We start from the raw sequence: 15249 nt of genomic DNA, 5'->3' as shown, positions 1-15249 counted from the left end.
TTTCCATGAAAGTACTGCTTTAGCGGCATCCAACCAATATAGATACAATTTTTATCATCGTTCATTTAAAAATATTTTATGCTTTCCTTTATGGTGTTTTCTTTGGCTCATGGCTTATTTAGAAATATATTTCTTAATTTCCAAGCACAGGAGCTTTTTTTTTAGCCTACAATTTTGTTATTGATTTTTAGCTTAATTGCATTGTGGTCACAGAACACATTCTGCATGATTTCTGTCCTTTGAAATTTATTGAGACTTGCTCTATGGCCCAGAATATGATCAGGTTTGCTAAATGTTCCATGCATACTTAAAATGAAAAATGTGTACACAATTATGTCACTTCCCTGCTCAAAACCCTTGAATTGCTTCCCACTGTACGTGAAATAAAATTTAAACAGCTATTATGTATCTCTTTCTCTCTCAAACCTCACTTTTAACCACTCTCTTCCCAGAAAAATTTGTTTTCTTTCAGTTCCTCAAACTTGCCAAGCCCGTTTCAGAGCTTTTTCTGGAAATGCTGTTCTCCCCATTTTCTATATGACTCTTACTGATCCTTCAGGTCTCAGCATTAAGGGCACTTCTTCAAAGAGACCTGCTGTAACCACCCAATCTCAGTTAAAAATGAAATCCTTGACAACTTCAATATTTTTGCCATTTATCATGATGTTGCTTATTTGTCTAGTTGTGAGGATTTTTGTTTTCTTTATGTTGAGGTGTAATCCATACTGAAGGCTGTAGTCTTTGATCTTCATCAGTAAGTTCGTCAAGTCCTTTTTACTTTCAGCAAGCAAAGTTTTGTCATCTGCCTATGCAGGTTGTTAATGAGTCTTCCTCTAATCCTGCTGCCGTGTTCTTCATATAGTCCAGCTTCTCAGATTATTTGCTCAGCATAGAGATTGATTAAGTATGGTGAAAGGAGACAACATTGACACACACCTTTCCTGATTTTAAACAATGCGGTATCCCCTTGTTTTGTTGGAACTACTGCCTCTTGGTATATGTATAAGTTCCATGTGAGCACAGTTAAGTGTTCTGGAATTCCTTTTCTTCACAGTGTTACCATAATTTGTTATGATCCATACAGTCAGATGCCTTTGCATAATCGGTAAAAGACAGGTAAGCAACTTTCTGGTATTCTCTGCTTTCAGCCAAGATCCATCTGACATCAGCAATGACATCCCTCATTCCGTGTCCTCTGTTGAGTCTGGCTTGAATTTCTGGCATTTCCCTGTCAATGCACTGCTGCAACTGTTTTTTTAATTATCTTCTGCAAAATTTTACTTGCATGTTATGTTATTGATATTGTCTGATAATTTCTACAGTCTATTAGATCACTTTTCTTTGGAATGGGCACAACTATGAACCTCTTCCAGTCGGCTGGCCAGATAGCTGTCTTCCAAATTTATTGGCATAGATAAGTAAGCGCTTCATGTGTTGCATCTGTTTGTTGAAACATCTCAGTTGGTATTCCATCAATTCCTGGAGCCTGGTTTTCGCCATTGCCTTCAGTGCAGCTTGGACTTTTTCCTTCAATACCATCAGTTCTAGATTATATGCTACCTCCTGAAATGGTTGAACATTGACCAGTTCTTTTTGGTACAATGACTCTGTGTATTCCTTCTTCTTCTTTTGATGCTTCCTGTGTCGTTCAGTATTTTATCCATAGAATCCTTCAATATTGCAACTCCAGGCTTGAATTTTTCTTCAGTTCTTTCGGCTTGAGAAATGCTCAGTGTTCTTCCCTTTTGGTTTTCTAACTCCATGTCTTTGCACATGTCCTTATAATACCTTTCTTTGTTTTCTCGAGCCACCCTTTGGAATCTTCTGTTCAGCTCTTTTACTTCATTTCTTCCATTTACTGTAGCTACTCTACGTTCAAGAGCAAGTCTCAGACTCCCTTCTTCACCCATTTCTTTCTTTCCTGTCTTTTTAATGACCTTTTGCTTTCTCGGAGCTCTGGGGGCACAGTGGTTAAGAGCTTGACTGCTAACCAAAAGGTTAGCGGTTTGAATCCACCAGCTGCTCCTTGGAAATCCTCTGGGGCAGTTCTACTCTGATCCTGTAGGGTCGCTGTGAGTTGGAATCACCTCAACGACACCAGGTTTTAGGTTTTTTACTTTTTTCATGCATGATGTCCTTGATGTCATCCCACAACTGGTCTGGATCTTTGGTCATTAGCGTTCAGTGTGTCAAATCTGTTCTTGAGATAGTTTCTAAATCCAGGTGGGATATACTCAAGGTTGTACTTTTGCTCTTGTGGACTTGTTTTAGTTTTCTTCAGCTTCAATTTGAACTTGCGTATGAGCAAGTTGGTCTGTTCCATAGTTGGCCCTTGGTCTTGTTCTGACCGATAATAATTGAGCCTCTCCATCTGCCTCTTTCCACAGATGTAGCCGATTCAATTCCTGTGTATTCCATCCGGTGAGGTCCAGCTGTATAGTCTTTGTTTATGTTATTGAAAAAAGACATTTGCAATGAATAAATTGTTGGTCGTGCAAAATTCTGTCATGCGATCTCTGGCATTATTTCTATCACCAAGGCCATGTTTTCTGACTATTGATCCTTTCTCTTTGTTTCCAACTTTTGCATTCCCATCACCAGTAATTATCAATGTATTTTGATTGCATGTTTGATCAATTTCAGACTGTAAAAGTTGGTAGAAATCTTCGATTTCTTCATCTTTGGCATTACTGGTTGGTGTGTAAATTTGAGTAATACTTGTATTAACTGGTCTTCCTTGTAGCCATTTGTATATTATTCTATCACTGACAGCGTTGTACTTCAGGATAGATCTTGAAATGTTCTTTTTGATGATGAATTTGATGCCATTCCTCTTCAATTTGTCAGTCCCAGTATAATAGACCAAGTGATTGTCTGATTCAAAATGGCCAATACCAGTCCATTTTTAGTTCATTAATGCCTAGGATATCAATCTTTATGCATTCCATTTCATTTTTGATGACTTTCAATTTTCCTAGATTCATACTTCATACATTCCATGTTCCAATTATTCATGGATGTTTGTAGCTGTTTCTTCTCATTTTGAGTCAAGCCACATCAGCAAATGAAGGTCCTGAAAGCTTGACTCCATCCACATCATTAAGGTCAACTCTACTTTGAGGAGGCAGCTCTTCCCTAGTCGTATTTTGAGTGCCTTCCAACCTGAGGGGCTCATCTTCTGGTGCTATGTCATACAATGTTCCGCTGCTCTTCATAAAGTTTTCACTGGCCAATTTTTAAAACGTAGATCGCCAGGTCCTTCTTCCTAGTCTGTCTTAGTCTGGCAGCTCCGCTGAAACTTGTCTACCATGGGTGACCCTGCTGGTATTTGAAATACTGGTGGCATAGCTTTGAGCATCACAGCAACATGCAAGCCACCACAGTTCAACAAACTCACAGATGAGTGGTAGTGAGTACGTAGGAAAGTTCAAAAAGTAAGTTAGCATAGAGTTTTAGCCTTGTAGGTACATTGATACATGTAAGCTGGGCTTGCAAAAACTGTTTTTGTTGTTATAACTAAATACAGGGATATTTTTATAGAGTCATTTTTATGTCACCCCTCTGACAGTTACCCAGTGCTGTCTGCACCCCCTGCACCACTCTAGTGACGCCACTGATTTAATTGTGAAATCTGTTGTTCCCAGGTTGCCTCTCTATAACTATAAACAATTTTTTTTTAAATGGTAACAAATGCCTTCCCAATTTGTGACCATATAAAAGGGGTGAGGTAAGAAGTGGGTGAAAACAAATGAAATTAGTCAAAATAACATCTGAGAACCAAAAAAACCCTTCTTGCTGTCTAGTCGATTCTGACTAATAGCGAGCCTATACGACAGAGTAGAACTGCCCCAGAGGGTTTCCAAGGAGAGGCTGGTGGATTTGAATGATCTTTTGGTTAGCAGCCAAGCTCTTAACCACATTTTAGAACAAGCAAGTAAAACGTCAGCAGAGAATGCTGGATTTCCTTGTGTTGGGCAGTATGCTGCTGTAGACTGGCACTACTTTTTGCTCCCTGCAAGTGACAGTCGTTTCCTCTAACTGCTGGGTTTGGAGCTCTGGTTTCTGCATATACCAGCCCATTACCCATACAAACTCTTTTGCTTCAGCTAGCCTTAAAATCACTGACTGCAACAGAGCAATGACTTTCCAGTCATGGTGATAGCTCTGCTCCCTGAGCTGCGTTCAGACTGAGCACATGCAGAGTGCCAGCTCCAGTTCAGCAAGCACCACGTGGTGGTGGATTAGCGGCTTCTTCCACAGTTATCAGAATACTTAAACAACACAGCACACAAGCCAGCTGCTTTCTATATTAGCTGTGCCTGACAGGAATGCAAATTTAAATGCACCGCCATCGAGTGAATATTAGTTTACATCATGATCCCTATATTTATACATGTTTCAGTTTACCAAACTCTTCCAAACAGTAAGGTATTTCATTATTTCATCATCATCATCTCTTCATTTCATCAAAATAAGCTATTGTATAGGCTGAACAGGAATTATTTCAATGTTGTAATTCAGGAAGCTATAGAAGGGCATAAGGTAGGTAGATAAAGGTGCAGGCCTCTTTCAGATTACGCTCTTTTAACCAAGAAGTTCAGAACGTGATGGCATCCACACTTCTCAGAAAATAGCCATGAAGCCACTATCCCCCAAAATAAAGCAACTAAGGAAGGGCCCCAGCTGAGGCTGAATGTTGCTTTTTCTAATTATAAACCGGGGATATTTATCCCCTGTTTATAAAATATGTATATTTTTTCAGTTTCCTCAAATACACAACATTTTGCCTTATAAGCATAACATACTGGATGGGGGCTGCATAACTCAATCAAATCTTGTCCTTAGGGAAGTATAAATGTCAGTTACGCAAAAAGAAAGTGTGGGGAGGGGGAAAGGAAGACAGGATACTTAGGAGACACTGAGCTTCTGTTAAGGGGTGACGGAAAAATTCAGGAATGATTAATGGTGATGGTTAAGCAACATGATGAACATACTTAATGTCACTGAACTGTACATGTGAAGATTCTTGAAATGGCAAATGTTTTGTTACATATATATTTACCACAATAAAAAATGTATTTTAAAAAAAGGAAAAGAAGAAGTATGTCAGGAATTGAAAAGAGAGCTTGAAGTTTCTCTGTATCTTACAGGAGGCTTGGGAAGAACATAGTGATCTACCTAAAGTTCTGTGTCTTAGGAGGCAGAGCTACCTATTAACCCCTAGTGCTGACTTCACACTGGCCCTGAGTCTCCTAATAGGTTAGGACTATTAACCTGTTAGTGATTGCCTCCATTTCTCAGCATTTATGCTTATGACCACAGTTGCTAAATCCTCTCCCTTACGCTAGCTTCCAAGGAGGAATTCCACTCTAGGGAGAAATCATAATATGAACTCTATCATCTTACTAATACTAGTTACTGCTGTCTTTGCTTAACACTGACAAATAGAGCGCCAGTAAAAAACGCCCTTTAAACATAAGAGGCAAGCCTTATTATACCATATTTTCTTAAGTGTACTTTGATTTCAGAAGGGTTCAAACCAATAAAACGAACATGTAAGATGTTTTAGTTCTGTTGATTGGGTTCAAATGAGTCCTTATCTGTAAGTGCAATGACAGAATATCTGGAATCTTTTGGATTAGATATTGGAGGCCCTTGTGGAGAGAATAATACCTAGCACTGTTGTACCACTTAGAAGCCTTGCGCAGAGGGTTCTATCAGAGCAGTATTTTTCTGTTATCAAATATGTTGAATCAAATGTTAAAACTTTTCTTTTTTAATTGTTGTGCTTTAAGTGGAATTTTACCGTTCAAGTTAGTCTCTCGTACAAAAATTTATACATTGTTTTGTGACCCTAGTTGCTTTCCGAATACTGTGACAGCACACTCTTCCTTTCCACCCTGGGTTTCCCCTGTTCATTCAACCAGCTCCTGACCCTCTCTGCCTTCTCATCTCACCTCTGAATAGGAGTTGCCCATTTAGTCTCATTATCCACTTGAGCTAAGAAGCACACTCTTCACAAGTATCATTTTATGTCCTATAGTCCAGTCTAATCTTTGTCTGAAGAGTTGGCTTTGGGAATGGTTTTAGTTTTGGGCTAACAGAGAGGCCAGGAGCCATGTCTTCCAGGGTCCCTGCAGTCTCAGTTAGACCATTAAGTCTGGTCTTTTTACTAGAATTTGAGTTCTGCACCCCACTTGTCTCCTGCTCCGTCAGGGACTCTTTGTTGTGTTCCCTGTCAGGGTGGTCATTGTGGTCTGGGCACCGTCTAGTTCTTCTGGTCTCAGGCTGATGAAGTCTCTGGTTTATGTGGTCCTTTCTGTCTCTTGGGCTAGTACTTTCCTTGTGTCTTTGGTCTTCATTCTCCTTTACTCCAGGTGGGTTGGGACCAACTGATGCATCTTAGATGGCCGCTCACTAGCTTTTAAGAGCTCAGATGCCACTCAAATGTAAAACTTGCCTCCATCTTCAAAACAAAGATTTGGAAGAAAACAAACAAACACCTGCCTCTTCCAGTAGTTGTACACAGCTTCAATATTGTAAGACTCTGAAATTTCAAGAGCAATGAACTTACTTGCTTTATTTATTTATTTATTTGGCTTACAACAGCAGAAATTTATTGTCTTACAGTTCTGGAGGCCAAAAGTTCGAAATGATTCTTATGCAAGGTGTCAACAGGGCCAGACCTTACTTGCTTTATCACCAGGACACATAGAAACATGAGTTAGTAAAAAGTTGTCTGAGAAGCCTTAAAGTCCTTCTGGGTCTTAACACTTCCAAGATTAAAATATATATTTAAGTATTTAGAACTAAAACAGTAGCTTAGTTTCAGGCAAAAACAACTCAGGCAGAAGTGCGACACCTTCTCTTGTTTGTTTGTTGTTGGTATTGTTAGGTGCCATTGAGTCAGTTCCAACTCTTAGCGACCCTTTGTACAACAGAACAAAACCCTCACAATCGTTGCTATGCTTGAACCCCTCGTTGTAGCCACTATGTCAGTCCATCTCACTGAGGGTTTTCCTCTCTTTTGCTGACCCTCTACTTTACCAAGCATGGTGTCCTTCTCCAGGGTCTGGTCCCTCCTGACAACATGTCCAAAGTACGTGTGACAAAGTCTCACCATCCTCATTTCTAAGGAACATTCTGGCTGTACTTCTTCCAAGACAGATTTGTTTGTTTTTCTAGCAGTCCGTGGTATATACAGTATTCTTCGCCAACATCATAAATCAAAAGCATCAGTTCTTCTTTGGTTTTCCTTATTCATTGTCCAGCTTTCGCATGCATATGATGCGATTGAAAATACTATGGCTTGGGTCAGGCACACTTTAGTCCTCAAGGTGACATCTTTGCTTTTTAAAACTTTAAAGAGTTCTTTTGCAGCAGATTTTCCCAGTGTAATCCATCATTTGACGTCTTGACTGCTGCTTCCAATGGGTGTTGATTATGGATCCAAGTAAAATGAAATCCTTGACAACTTCAGTATTTTCTCCGTTTATCATGATGTTGCTTAATCGTCTAGTTGTGAGGATTTTTTCCTTTCTTTATGATGAGGTGTAATCCATACTGAAGGCTGTAGTCTTTGATCTTCATCAGTAAGTGCTTCAACTCCTCTTCATTTTCAGCAGGCAAGGTTGTGTCATCTACATAATGCCGGTTGTTAATGAGTCTTCCTCCAATCCTGCTGCTGTGTTCTTCTTCATTTACTCCAGCTTCTTGGATTATTTGCTCAGCATAAAGATTGAATAAGTATGGTGAAAGGATACAGCCCTGACACACACTTATCCTGATTTTAAACCACACAGTATCCTCTTGGTCTGTTCAAACGACTGCCTTAGGGCTATGTACAAGTTCCTCATGAGCACAACTAAGTATTCTGGAATTCCCATTCGTCACAGTATTATCCATAATTTGCTATGATCCACACAGTCAAATGACTTTGTATAGTCAATAAAACACAGGTAAACATCTTTCTGGTATTCTCTGCTTTCAGCCAAGATCCCTCTGACATCAGCAATGATGTCTCTCATTCCACATCCTCTTCTGATTCCAGCTTGAATTTTTGGCAGTTCCCTGTCGATGTACTGAAGCAACTGCTTTTGAATTATCTTCGGCAAAATTTTACTTGTGTGTGATATTAATGAAATTGTTCGCTAATGTCCGTATTCTGTTGGATCATGTTTCAAATATGGGTCTCTTTCAGTCTGTTGGTCAGGTAGCTGTCTTCCAGATTTCTTGGCATAGATGAGTGATCACTTCTAGCATTGCAGCTTTTGTTGAAACATCTCAATTGGTATTCCATCAATTCCTGGAGCCTTGTTTTTCACGAATGCCATCAGTGCACTTTGGACTTCTTCCCTCAGTACCATCAGTTCTTGATTATGTGCTGCCTCCTGAAATGATTGAACGTCTACCAGTTCTTTTTGGTACAGTGACTCTTCTTTTGATACTTCTTGTGTTGTTCAATACTTTGCCCATAGAATCCTTCAGTATTGCAACTTGAGGCTTGAATTTTTTCTTCAGTTCTTTCAGCTTGAGAAATGCCGAGTGTGTTCTTCCCTTTTGGTTTTCTAACTCCAGGTCTTTGCACATGTCCTTATAATACTTTGTCTTCTCAAGCCGCCCTTTCAAATCTTCTTTTCAGCTCTCTTATTTCATCATTTCTTCCTTTCGCTTTAGCTACTCCACATTCAAGAGCAAGTTTCAGAGTCTCTTCTGACATTCATTTTGGTCTTTTCTTTCTTTCCTGTCTTTTTAATGACCTCTTGCTTTCTTCACATATGATATCCTTGATGTCATTCCACATCTCGTCTGATCTTCAGTCATTAGTGTTAAATGCATCAGATCTGTTCTTGAGATGGTGTCTGAATTCAGGTGGGATATACTCAAGGTCGTACTTTGGCTCTTGTGGACTTATTTTAATTTTCTTCAGCTTCAGCTTGAACATGCATATGAGCAATTGATGGTCTGTTCCACAGTCGGCCCCTGACCTTGTTTTGACTGATGATAATTGAGTTTCTTCATCTCTTTCCACGGATGTAGTCAATTTGATTCCTGTGTATTCCTTCCAGCAAGATCCACACGTATAGTTACTGTTTATGTTGTTGAAAAAAGTTATTTGCCTTGAATAAGCCGTTGATCTTGCAAAATTCCATCAGGTGATTTCTGGCATCATTTCTATCACCAAGGCCATATCTTCCAACTACTGATCCTTCTTCTTTGTTTCCAACCTTCACATTCCAGTCACCAGTAATTTTAATGCATCATGATTGCATGTTTGAGCAACTTCACACTGCAGAAGTTGGTAAAAATCTTCATCTTTGGCCTAAGTGGTTGGTGTGTAAATTTGAATATTAGTCATATTAATTGGTCTTCCTTGTAGGCGTATGGATATTGTCCTATCACTGACAGCGTTGTATTTCAGGATAGTTCTTTAAACGTTCTTTTTGATGATGAATGTGATGCCATTCCTATTCAATTTGTCATTCCCAGCATAGTAGACCATATGATTGTCCAATTCAAAATGGCCAATACCAGTCCATTACAGCTCACTAATGCCTAGGATATCGATGTTTACATGTTCCGTTTCATTTTTAACGACTTTCCTTTTTCCTAGATTCGTACTTTGTACTTTCCACATTCCAATTATTAATGGATGTTTGCGGCTGTTTGTTCTTATTTTGAGTTGTGCTACATCAGCAAATGAAGGTCCTGAAAGCTTGATTCCATCCACATCATTAAGGTTGACTTTACTTTGAGGAAGTAACCCTTCCCCAGTCATATTTTGAGTGCCTTCCCGCCTGATGGGCTCAGCTATATCAGACGGCGTTCCACTGCTATTCATAAGGTTTTCACTGGCCAGTTTTTTTGGAAGTAGACTGCCAGATCCTTCTTAATAGTCTGTCTTAGTCTGGAAGCTCCACTGAAATCTGTCCACCATTGGTGACCCTGCTGGTATTTGAAATACTGGTGGCATAGCTTCCAGCATCACAGCAGCATGCAAGCCTCCACAGTACGACAAACTGACAGATGAGTGATGGTTGTTTATCTAGCGTTTATATTTTTGGAGGGGGAAGAAATATAAATGCTTGTTTATGTAGCATTTATAATTCTTCCCCCTCCAAAAAGTAAATATTTGGTCAGTTTGTTTCTCCCGTTTGTAGGGTTCATGCCAAGACATCTTTGGAAGTATAAGTGGCTTCCCTCATGCTCAACCCATATGTAATTACTCTCAGCTACTATATGAATACCTGAATCATTCCACCACCACCACCAGTTGCCGTTGAGTCAGTTCTAACTCAAGATGACCTCATGTCTATCAGAGTGGAACTGTTCTCTATAGAGTTTTCAGTGGCTGGTTTTTCTAAAGTAGATCACCTGGCCTTTCTTCCAGGGTACCTCTGGGTGAACTGAAACCACTAATCTTTTGGTTAGCAGCCGAGTGTGTTGCCATGTGCACCACCCAGGGCCTCCACCTGAACATTACCTGTGACTAAAGTAGCAACTATTTTCTCACTTAAAATGTATGGCAGGAGCCATAGCATCTTTTTTGTGAGGGGGTGGGGTTGGGATGGGGTGGGGAGTTGTTTTTTTTTTTTAAAAATAGATTTGTTGAAGTATAATTTACATACAGAAAATTTCATTCTTTTTAATGTACAGATTTTTACAAATGTATAGCCATGTAATCATCACAAGAATCAAGATATAGAATAGTTAGAGCACACTCAAAAACTCCCGTGTCCCTTTATAATCAGTCCGTCCCCCACATTCCAGCTCCTGGTAGCCACTGGTCTGTTTTCTCTCTGTATAGTTTTATCTTTTCCAGGTTGTCATGAAAATGGAATCATCAGATATGTCCCCTTTTGAGACTGATTTCTTTCACTTAGCATAATGCATTTGAGATTTATCCATGTTGTTGTGTGGCTCAGTAGTTCATTCCTTTTTATTGCTGAGCAGTATTCCATTGTTATAGATGTACTGTAGTTTTTTCAGTCTTCAGTTGAGGGACATTTGTGATGTTTGTAGTGTTTTAGCAATTATGAATAAAGCTGCTTATAAATTTCTACATCCAGGTTTTTGTATGAATGTGAGGTTTCTTGCTTTTATTTCTCCTGAGTACATACCTAGGAAGGAGATTGCTGGGTCACGTGATAGTATATATTTAATTTAATAAGAAACTGACAAGCAACTTTCCACAGTAGCTGCTATGGATTGAATTGTGTCCCCCCAAAAAAAGACATGCTGAAGTCCTAACCCCTGGTACCTATGAATATGATCTTGTTTGGAAATAGTGTCTTTGAAGACAGTATCAGTTAAGTTAACATGAAGTCGTACCAGAGTAGCGTGGGTCCTAAACGTCTATGAATGGTGTCCTTATAAAAGGGGAGAAGAGACACAGAGGCCCAGACAGAGGGAAGACAGCCATGTCAGGACAGTTATGCTACAGTTCCCAGGGAACGCCTGGGGCTACCAGAAGCCAGGAGAGACAAAAAAGGGTCTTCTCCTAGATCCTTTAGAGAAAACATGGTCCGGCCAACACCGTGAATTCAGACTGCTAGCTTCCAGAACTGTGAGGCAATAACTCTATGTTCTTGTAAGCCACCAGTGTGTGGTATTTTGTTACGGCAACTCTAGGAAACTAACACATCGGCTGTACCATTTTGCATTCCCACCAGCAATGTCCGTGGATTCTAGCTGTTCATCATCTTCACCAGCATTTGTTACTGTCAGGTTTTTCTTTGTTTGTTTGTTTTCTTGTCTTTTTTAGTTATTCTAATAGATGTGTAATGGTATCTCATTGCGACTTAAATTTGCATTTCCCTATTTAGTAAAGATGTTGGGCATCTTTTCATATGCTTATTTGGTGAAATGTCTATTCAAACTTTTTTCCATCTTTCAATTGTATTATCTGTCTTATTATTGAGCTGCAATACTTCTTATTTATTGTAGATGGAATGCTTTATCAGATACGTGTTTTGCAAATATTTTCTCCTAGTTTGTGTCTTGTCTTTTTATTTTTTTAACAGAAAAGGTTTTAAGTTTGATGAAGTCCAATTTATCTTAATTGATCATGTATGTGAGGGCCTATTTGTTCTATTATTATGTTCTATTATACATCTATTCTTCTGCCACTAGCACACTATCTTCATTACTGTAGCTTTGTAGTAAGTCTTGAAGTCATATAGTGTGAGTCCTCCATCTTTGTTCTTTTTCAAAAATCTCTCCTCTACTTCATTTGCCTTTTCACATAAATTTGAAAACCTCATGTTGATTTCTACAAAAATTTATTTCTGGGAATTTTGTTGGGATTATGTGGAATCTATAGATCAATTTAGAAAGAAATAACAATATTGTGTCTTCCAATCTATGAACTCAGTATCCAATCTATACTCAGCCCCCAGGCTGAGTATATCTAGGATGCAAAACCAAAACACTCCACGAAATTCACCATCAGGCTGTCTGTCAAGAGTACAGCAGTCCCTAATGAGTCTGCCTTCTTTCCCCCACCTTTCATGAATCCTGTCTAGGGTTTTTAGTTGTAATTAGCCGAAGGATTAGGGTGGAATGTACTTGCTCTAAGGAGCCCTGGTTGCACAGCGGTTACGTGTCAGCTGCTCACCGAAGGTTGGCAATTAGAACCCACCAGTCTCTCCACGGCAGAAAGATGTGGCAGTCTGCTTCTGTAAAGATTACAGTCTTGGAAGCCCTAAGGGGCAGTTCTACTCTATCATATAGGGTTAATATGAGTTAGAATGACAGCAACAGGTTTGGAGTTTTTTTTGGTACTTCCGAAGTGAGAAGCCAACCATGATTCATTTTTGTTTCACTCATGCATACATACCACAATACTTAGCATATGATAAGCACTAAATAGGTATTTGTTGACAAAAGAAGGGAGTTGAGAGTAGAACAGAAGTTAATCCATATCTCAAAGTATTAATGCAGCATAGTGTATACCCATTGCCGTGGAGTCAATTCTGACTCATAGTGACGCCATAAGACAGAGTAGAACTAGTATTGCCCCATAGTGTTTCCAAGGAGCAGCTGGTGGATTAAAACTGCCAACCTTTTGGTTAGCAGTTGAACTCTTAACCTCTGTGCCACCAGGGCTCACAGCATAGCATAGTAGTTAAGAAAATGGCCTTTAAGGTCAGCAGTTTGAATTCTGTCTTCACTGCCTACTTTCAGTGTGATTGTAGACAGGTTACTTAACTTCTCTGAGCTTCAGTTCCCTATAACGTGGGGATGATAATACAGTGAAACCTGTGAGAGCCAGAACTTGACAAAACTGCCTTATTTTTCCAGGTCTCACAAGTTTTCTGCCTTTAACAAGGTACAGTCTTACCACTTTTCTGTGGCTCCTTTTAGTGGAAAATATTTGAGTTTTCCATCTCTGAAAGGTTTCTGCCTTACACAGGTTCCAGCTTTCACAGGTTCTGCTGTATCTACCTCATAGGGTAAGTAAAAATGAGATAGTACATTTCTTGCATTTAGCACAGTGTTTGATGGTAAACGTTTAGTAAATGTAGTTCCTAGTTCCATTAGTAATAACAATAATCAAATATCACTATCTGTTTCTTATACTCTTAGGAAACTCTGCTCTTAAAGACAAAGAAGATCAATTTGGGAGAACACCACTTATGTATTGTGTGTTGGCTGACAGATTGGATTGTGCAGATGCTCTCCTGAAGGCAGGAGCAGATGTTAATAAAACTGACCATAGCCAGAGAACAGCGCTCCATCTTGCAGCCCAAAAGGTGAGAAGTAAAATTACCTTGAAGAATAAGCATTTTGTATAGTGTTTGTTATTTGATTAATGGAACTATACAGTGGACAGCTTTAAAAGAAACAACAAGTACATGACTCTTATGTTTCATATGTTTTCCTAAGAACAATCTTTAAACTACAGAGTAAAGCAAAGATAACCATCAGTTGCTGCATTAACCTATCCATGTTCCTCTAACTATGGAATTTATTCTGTGACTTAAGGTTAAGTAGGGAAAAAGGGATCGAAATTATATATACAGTATGATTAAAACTATATTACAAATCAAAGTATGCATCCAGAAAAACCATGGCCAAAAAGAAGCATACTAAAATGTTAATAGTGGTTGGGTATAAACATTGGGAATATGTACGAAGTTTTCTACTTTTTACTATTTAAATTTTTTGTCTGAATGAGTATTGCTTTCCCAATAAAAATTATGGTCTCTCTTGAAATATGTGGCATCAGGGGGCATAACAAACTTATTTTATGAATCTATCTTCAATGTTTAAAAAAATCTCAAACCATATTGCCAGCATCAATGTTTTCACGTTTTTAAAGACATTGTCAAGGACTCAGATTTTTAAGATTAAACATATCAAAAAATAAAATGGGAGGCTTTTATATTTATTTAAAGACTTATTCGCCTAAAAATTATTTTTCTCTCCATAAAATTTTGATTGGTAAAATACATTTCTAATGGCTGGTATTTTCCTTTTTGCTATTTTCGTCTTCTATACTTTTGAAATAAAAAGCAATGGAAATGAGTTAGCTCCAGCAGAAACGATTTAAAAATGTTAACAAGATACAGCTGATTAATTGAAGGGTTAGAAAAATATCTTTTCATTAGTTGAATGCATAAAAAGGGACTGACATTAAGATATACTACTGAATATGCTAGTTACATGCTTTTATCAGTAAGGTCTGTCACGTTATTTCCAAAGTTATTTCTCTTGAATTTGCTTTTCAGTATAGTAATGTTTTTAAAAATATCCCTCATTTTCAATCTCAATTTTAACTACTGCTTAGGAATTTATAACCTTTCACGTAGGCAGTGTCAGCTGTTAAAATTATTCCCTCAGGAAAGATAACTCCATTTAACTTGTTATCATTTAAAAAAAGTAAACATTTCAGAGGAAAATAACTCCAATGTTAAGAACTTGATACTCTTTAAATTTTTCAGTATGATTCATTTAGGTTTAAAACTCAACTTTAAAAATATAGGTTGGAGGGACCTAACTTAATATTAGGTGGACCGTGTGGAAAAAATGAGGTTTTAATCTGATGATCCAACAGTATGACATCATTATAGAGATATAATATGACCAAAATGAGAGAAGGGGTGTGCACAACTAGACTTGTTAGCTGTAAGTCTCTTCATAAGATGCAATACATTGTTTTGTTTGCTTTCTGTTTCTACTTTGATATTTTTGTGATATTTTTACAGTGTCAAAGATTAAACAGAACTATGACTCACATGTTACAAT

The 15249-nt window shown here is 38.4% G+C and overlaps 1 protein-coding gene across 4 annotated transcripts in view; it reads left to right on the top strand.

Annotated features, from left to right (window-relative positions):
• INVS (inversin) overlaps positions 1-15249 on the top strand; it is a 156689-nt gene that overhangs the window by 8643 nt on the left and 132797 nt on the right. For all 4 annotated transcript variants that reach the window (XM_023727460.1, XM_023727458.1, XM_023727459.1 and 1 more), the window contains exon 3: positions 13588-13754. In XM_023727460.1, coding sequence (XP_023583228.1) covers positions 13588-13754 — 167 coding nt within the window. The remainder of the gene's footprint in view (positions 1-13587; positions 13755-15249) is intronic.

This window comes from Trichechus manatus, unplaced genomic scaffold, assembly GCF_000243295.1.
Source record: "Trichechus manatus latirostris isolate Lorelei unplaced genomic scaffold, TriManLat1.0 scaffold00016, whole genome shotgun sequence".
Classification (NCBI taxonomy): Eukaryota; Metazoa; Chordata; class Mammalia; order Sirenia; family Trichechidae; genus Trichechus; species Trichechus manatus.
This window is presented reverse-complemented; position numbering and strand designations above follow the sequence as displayed.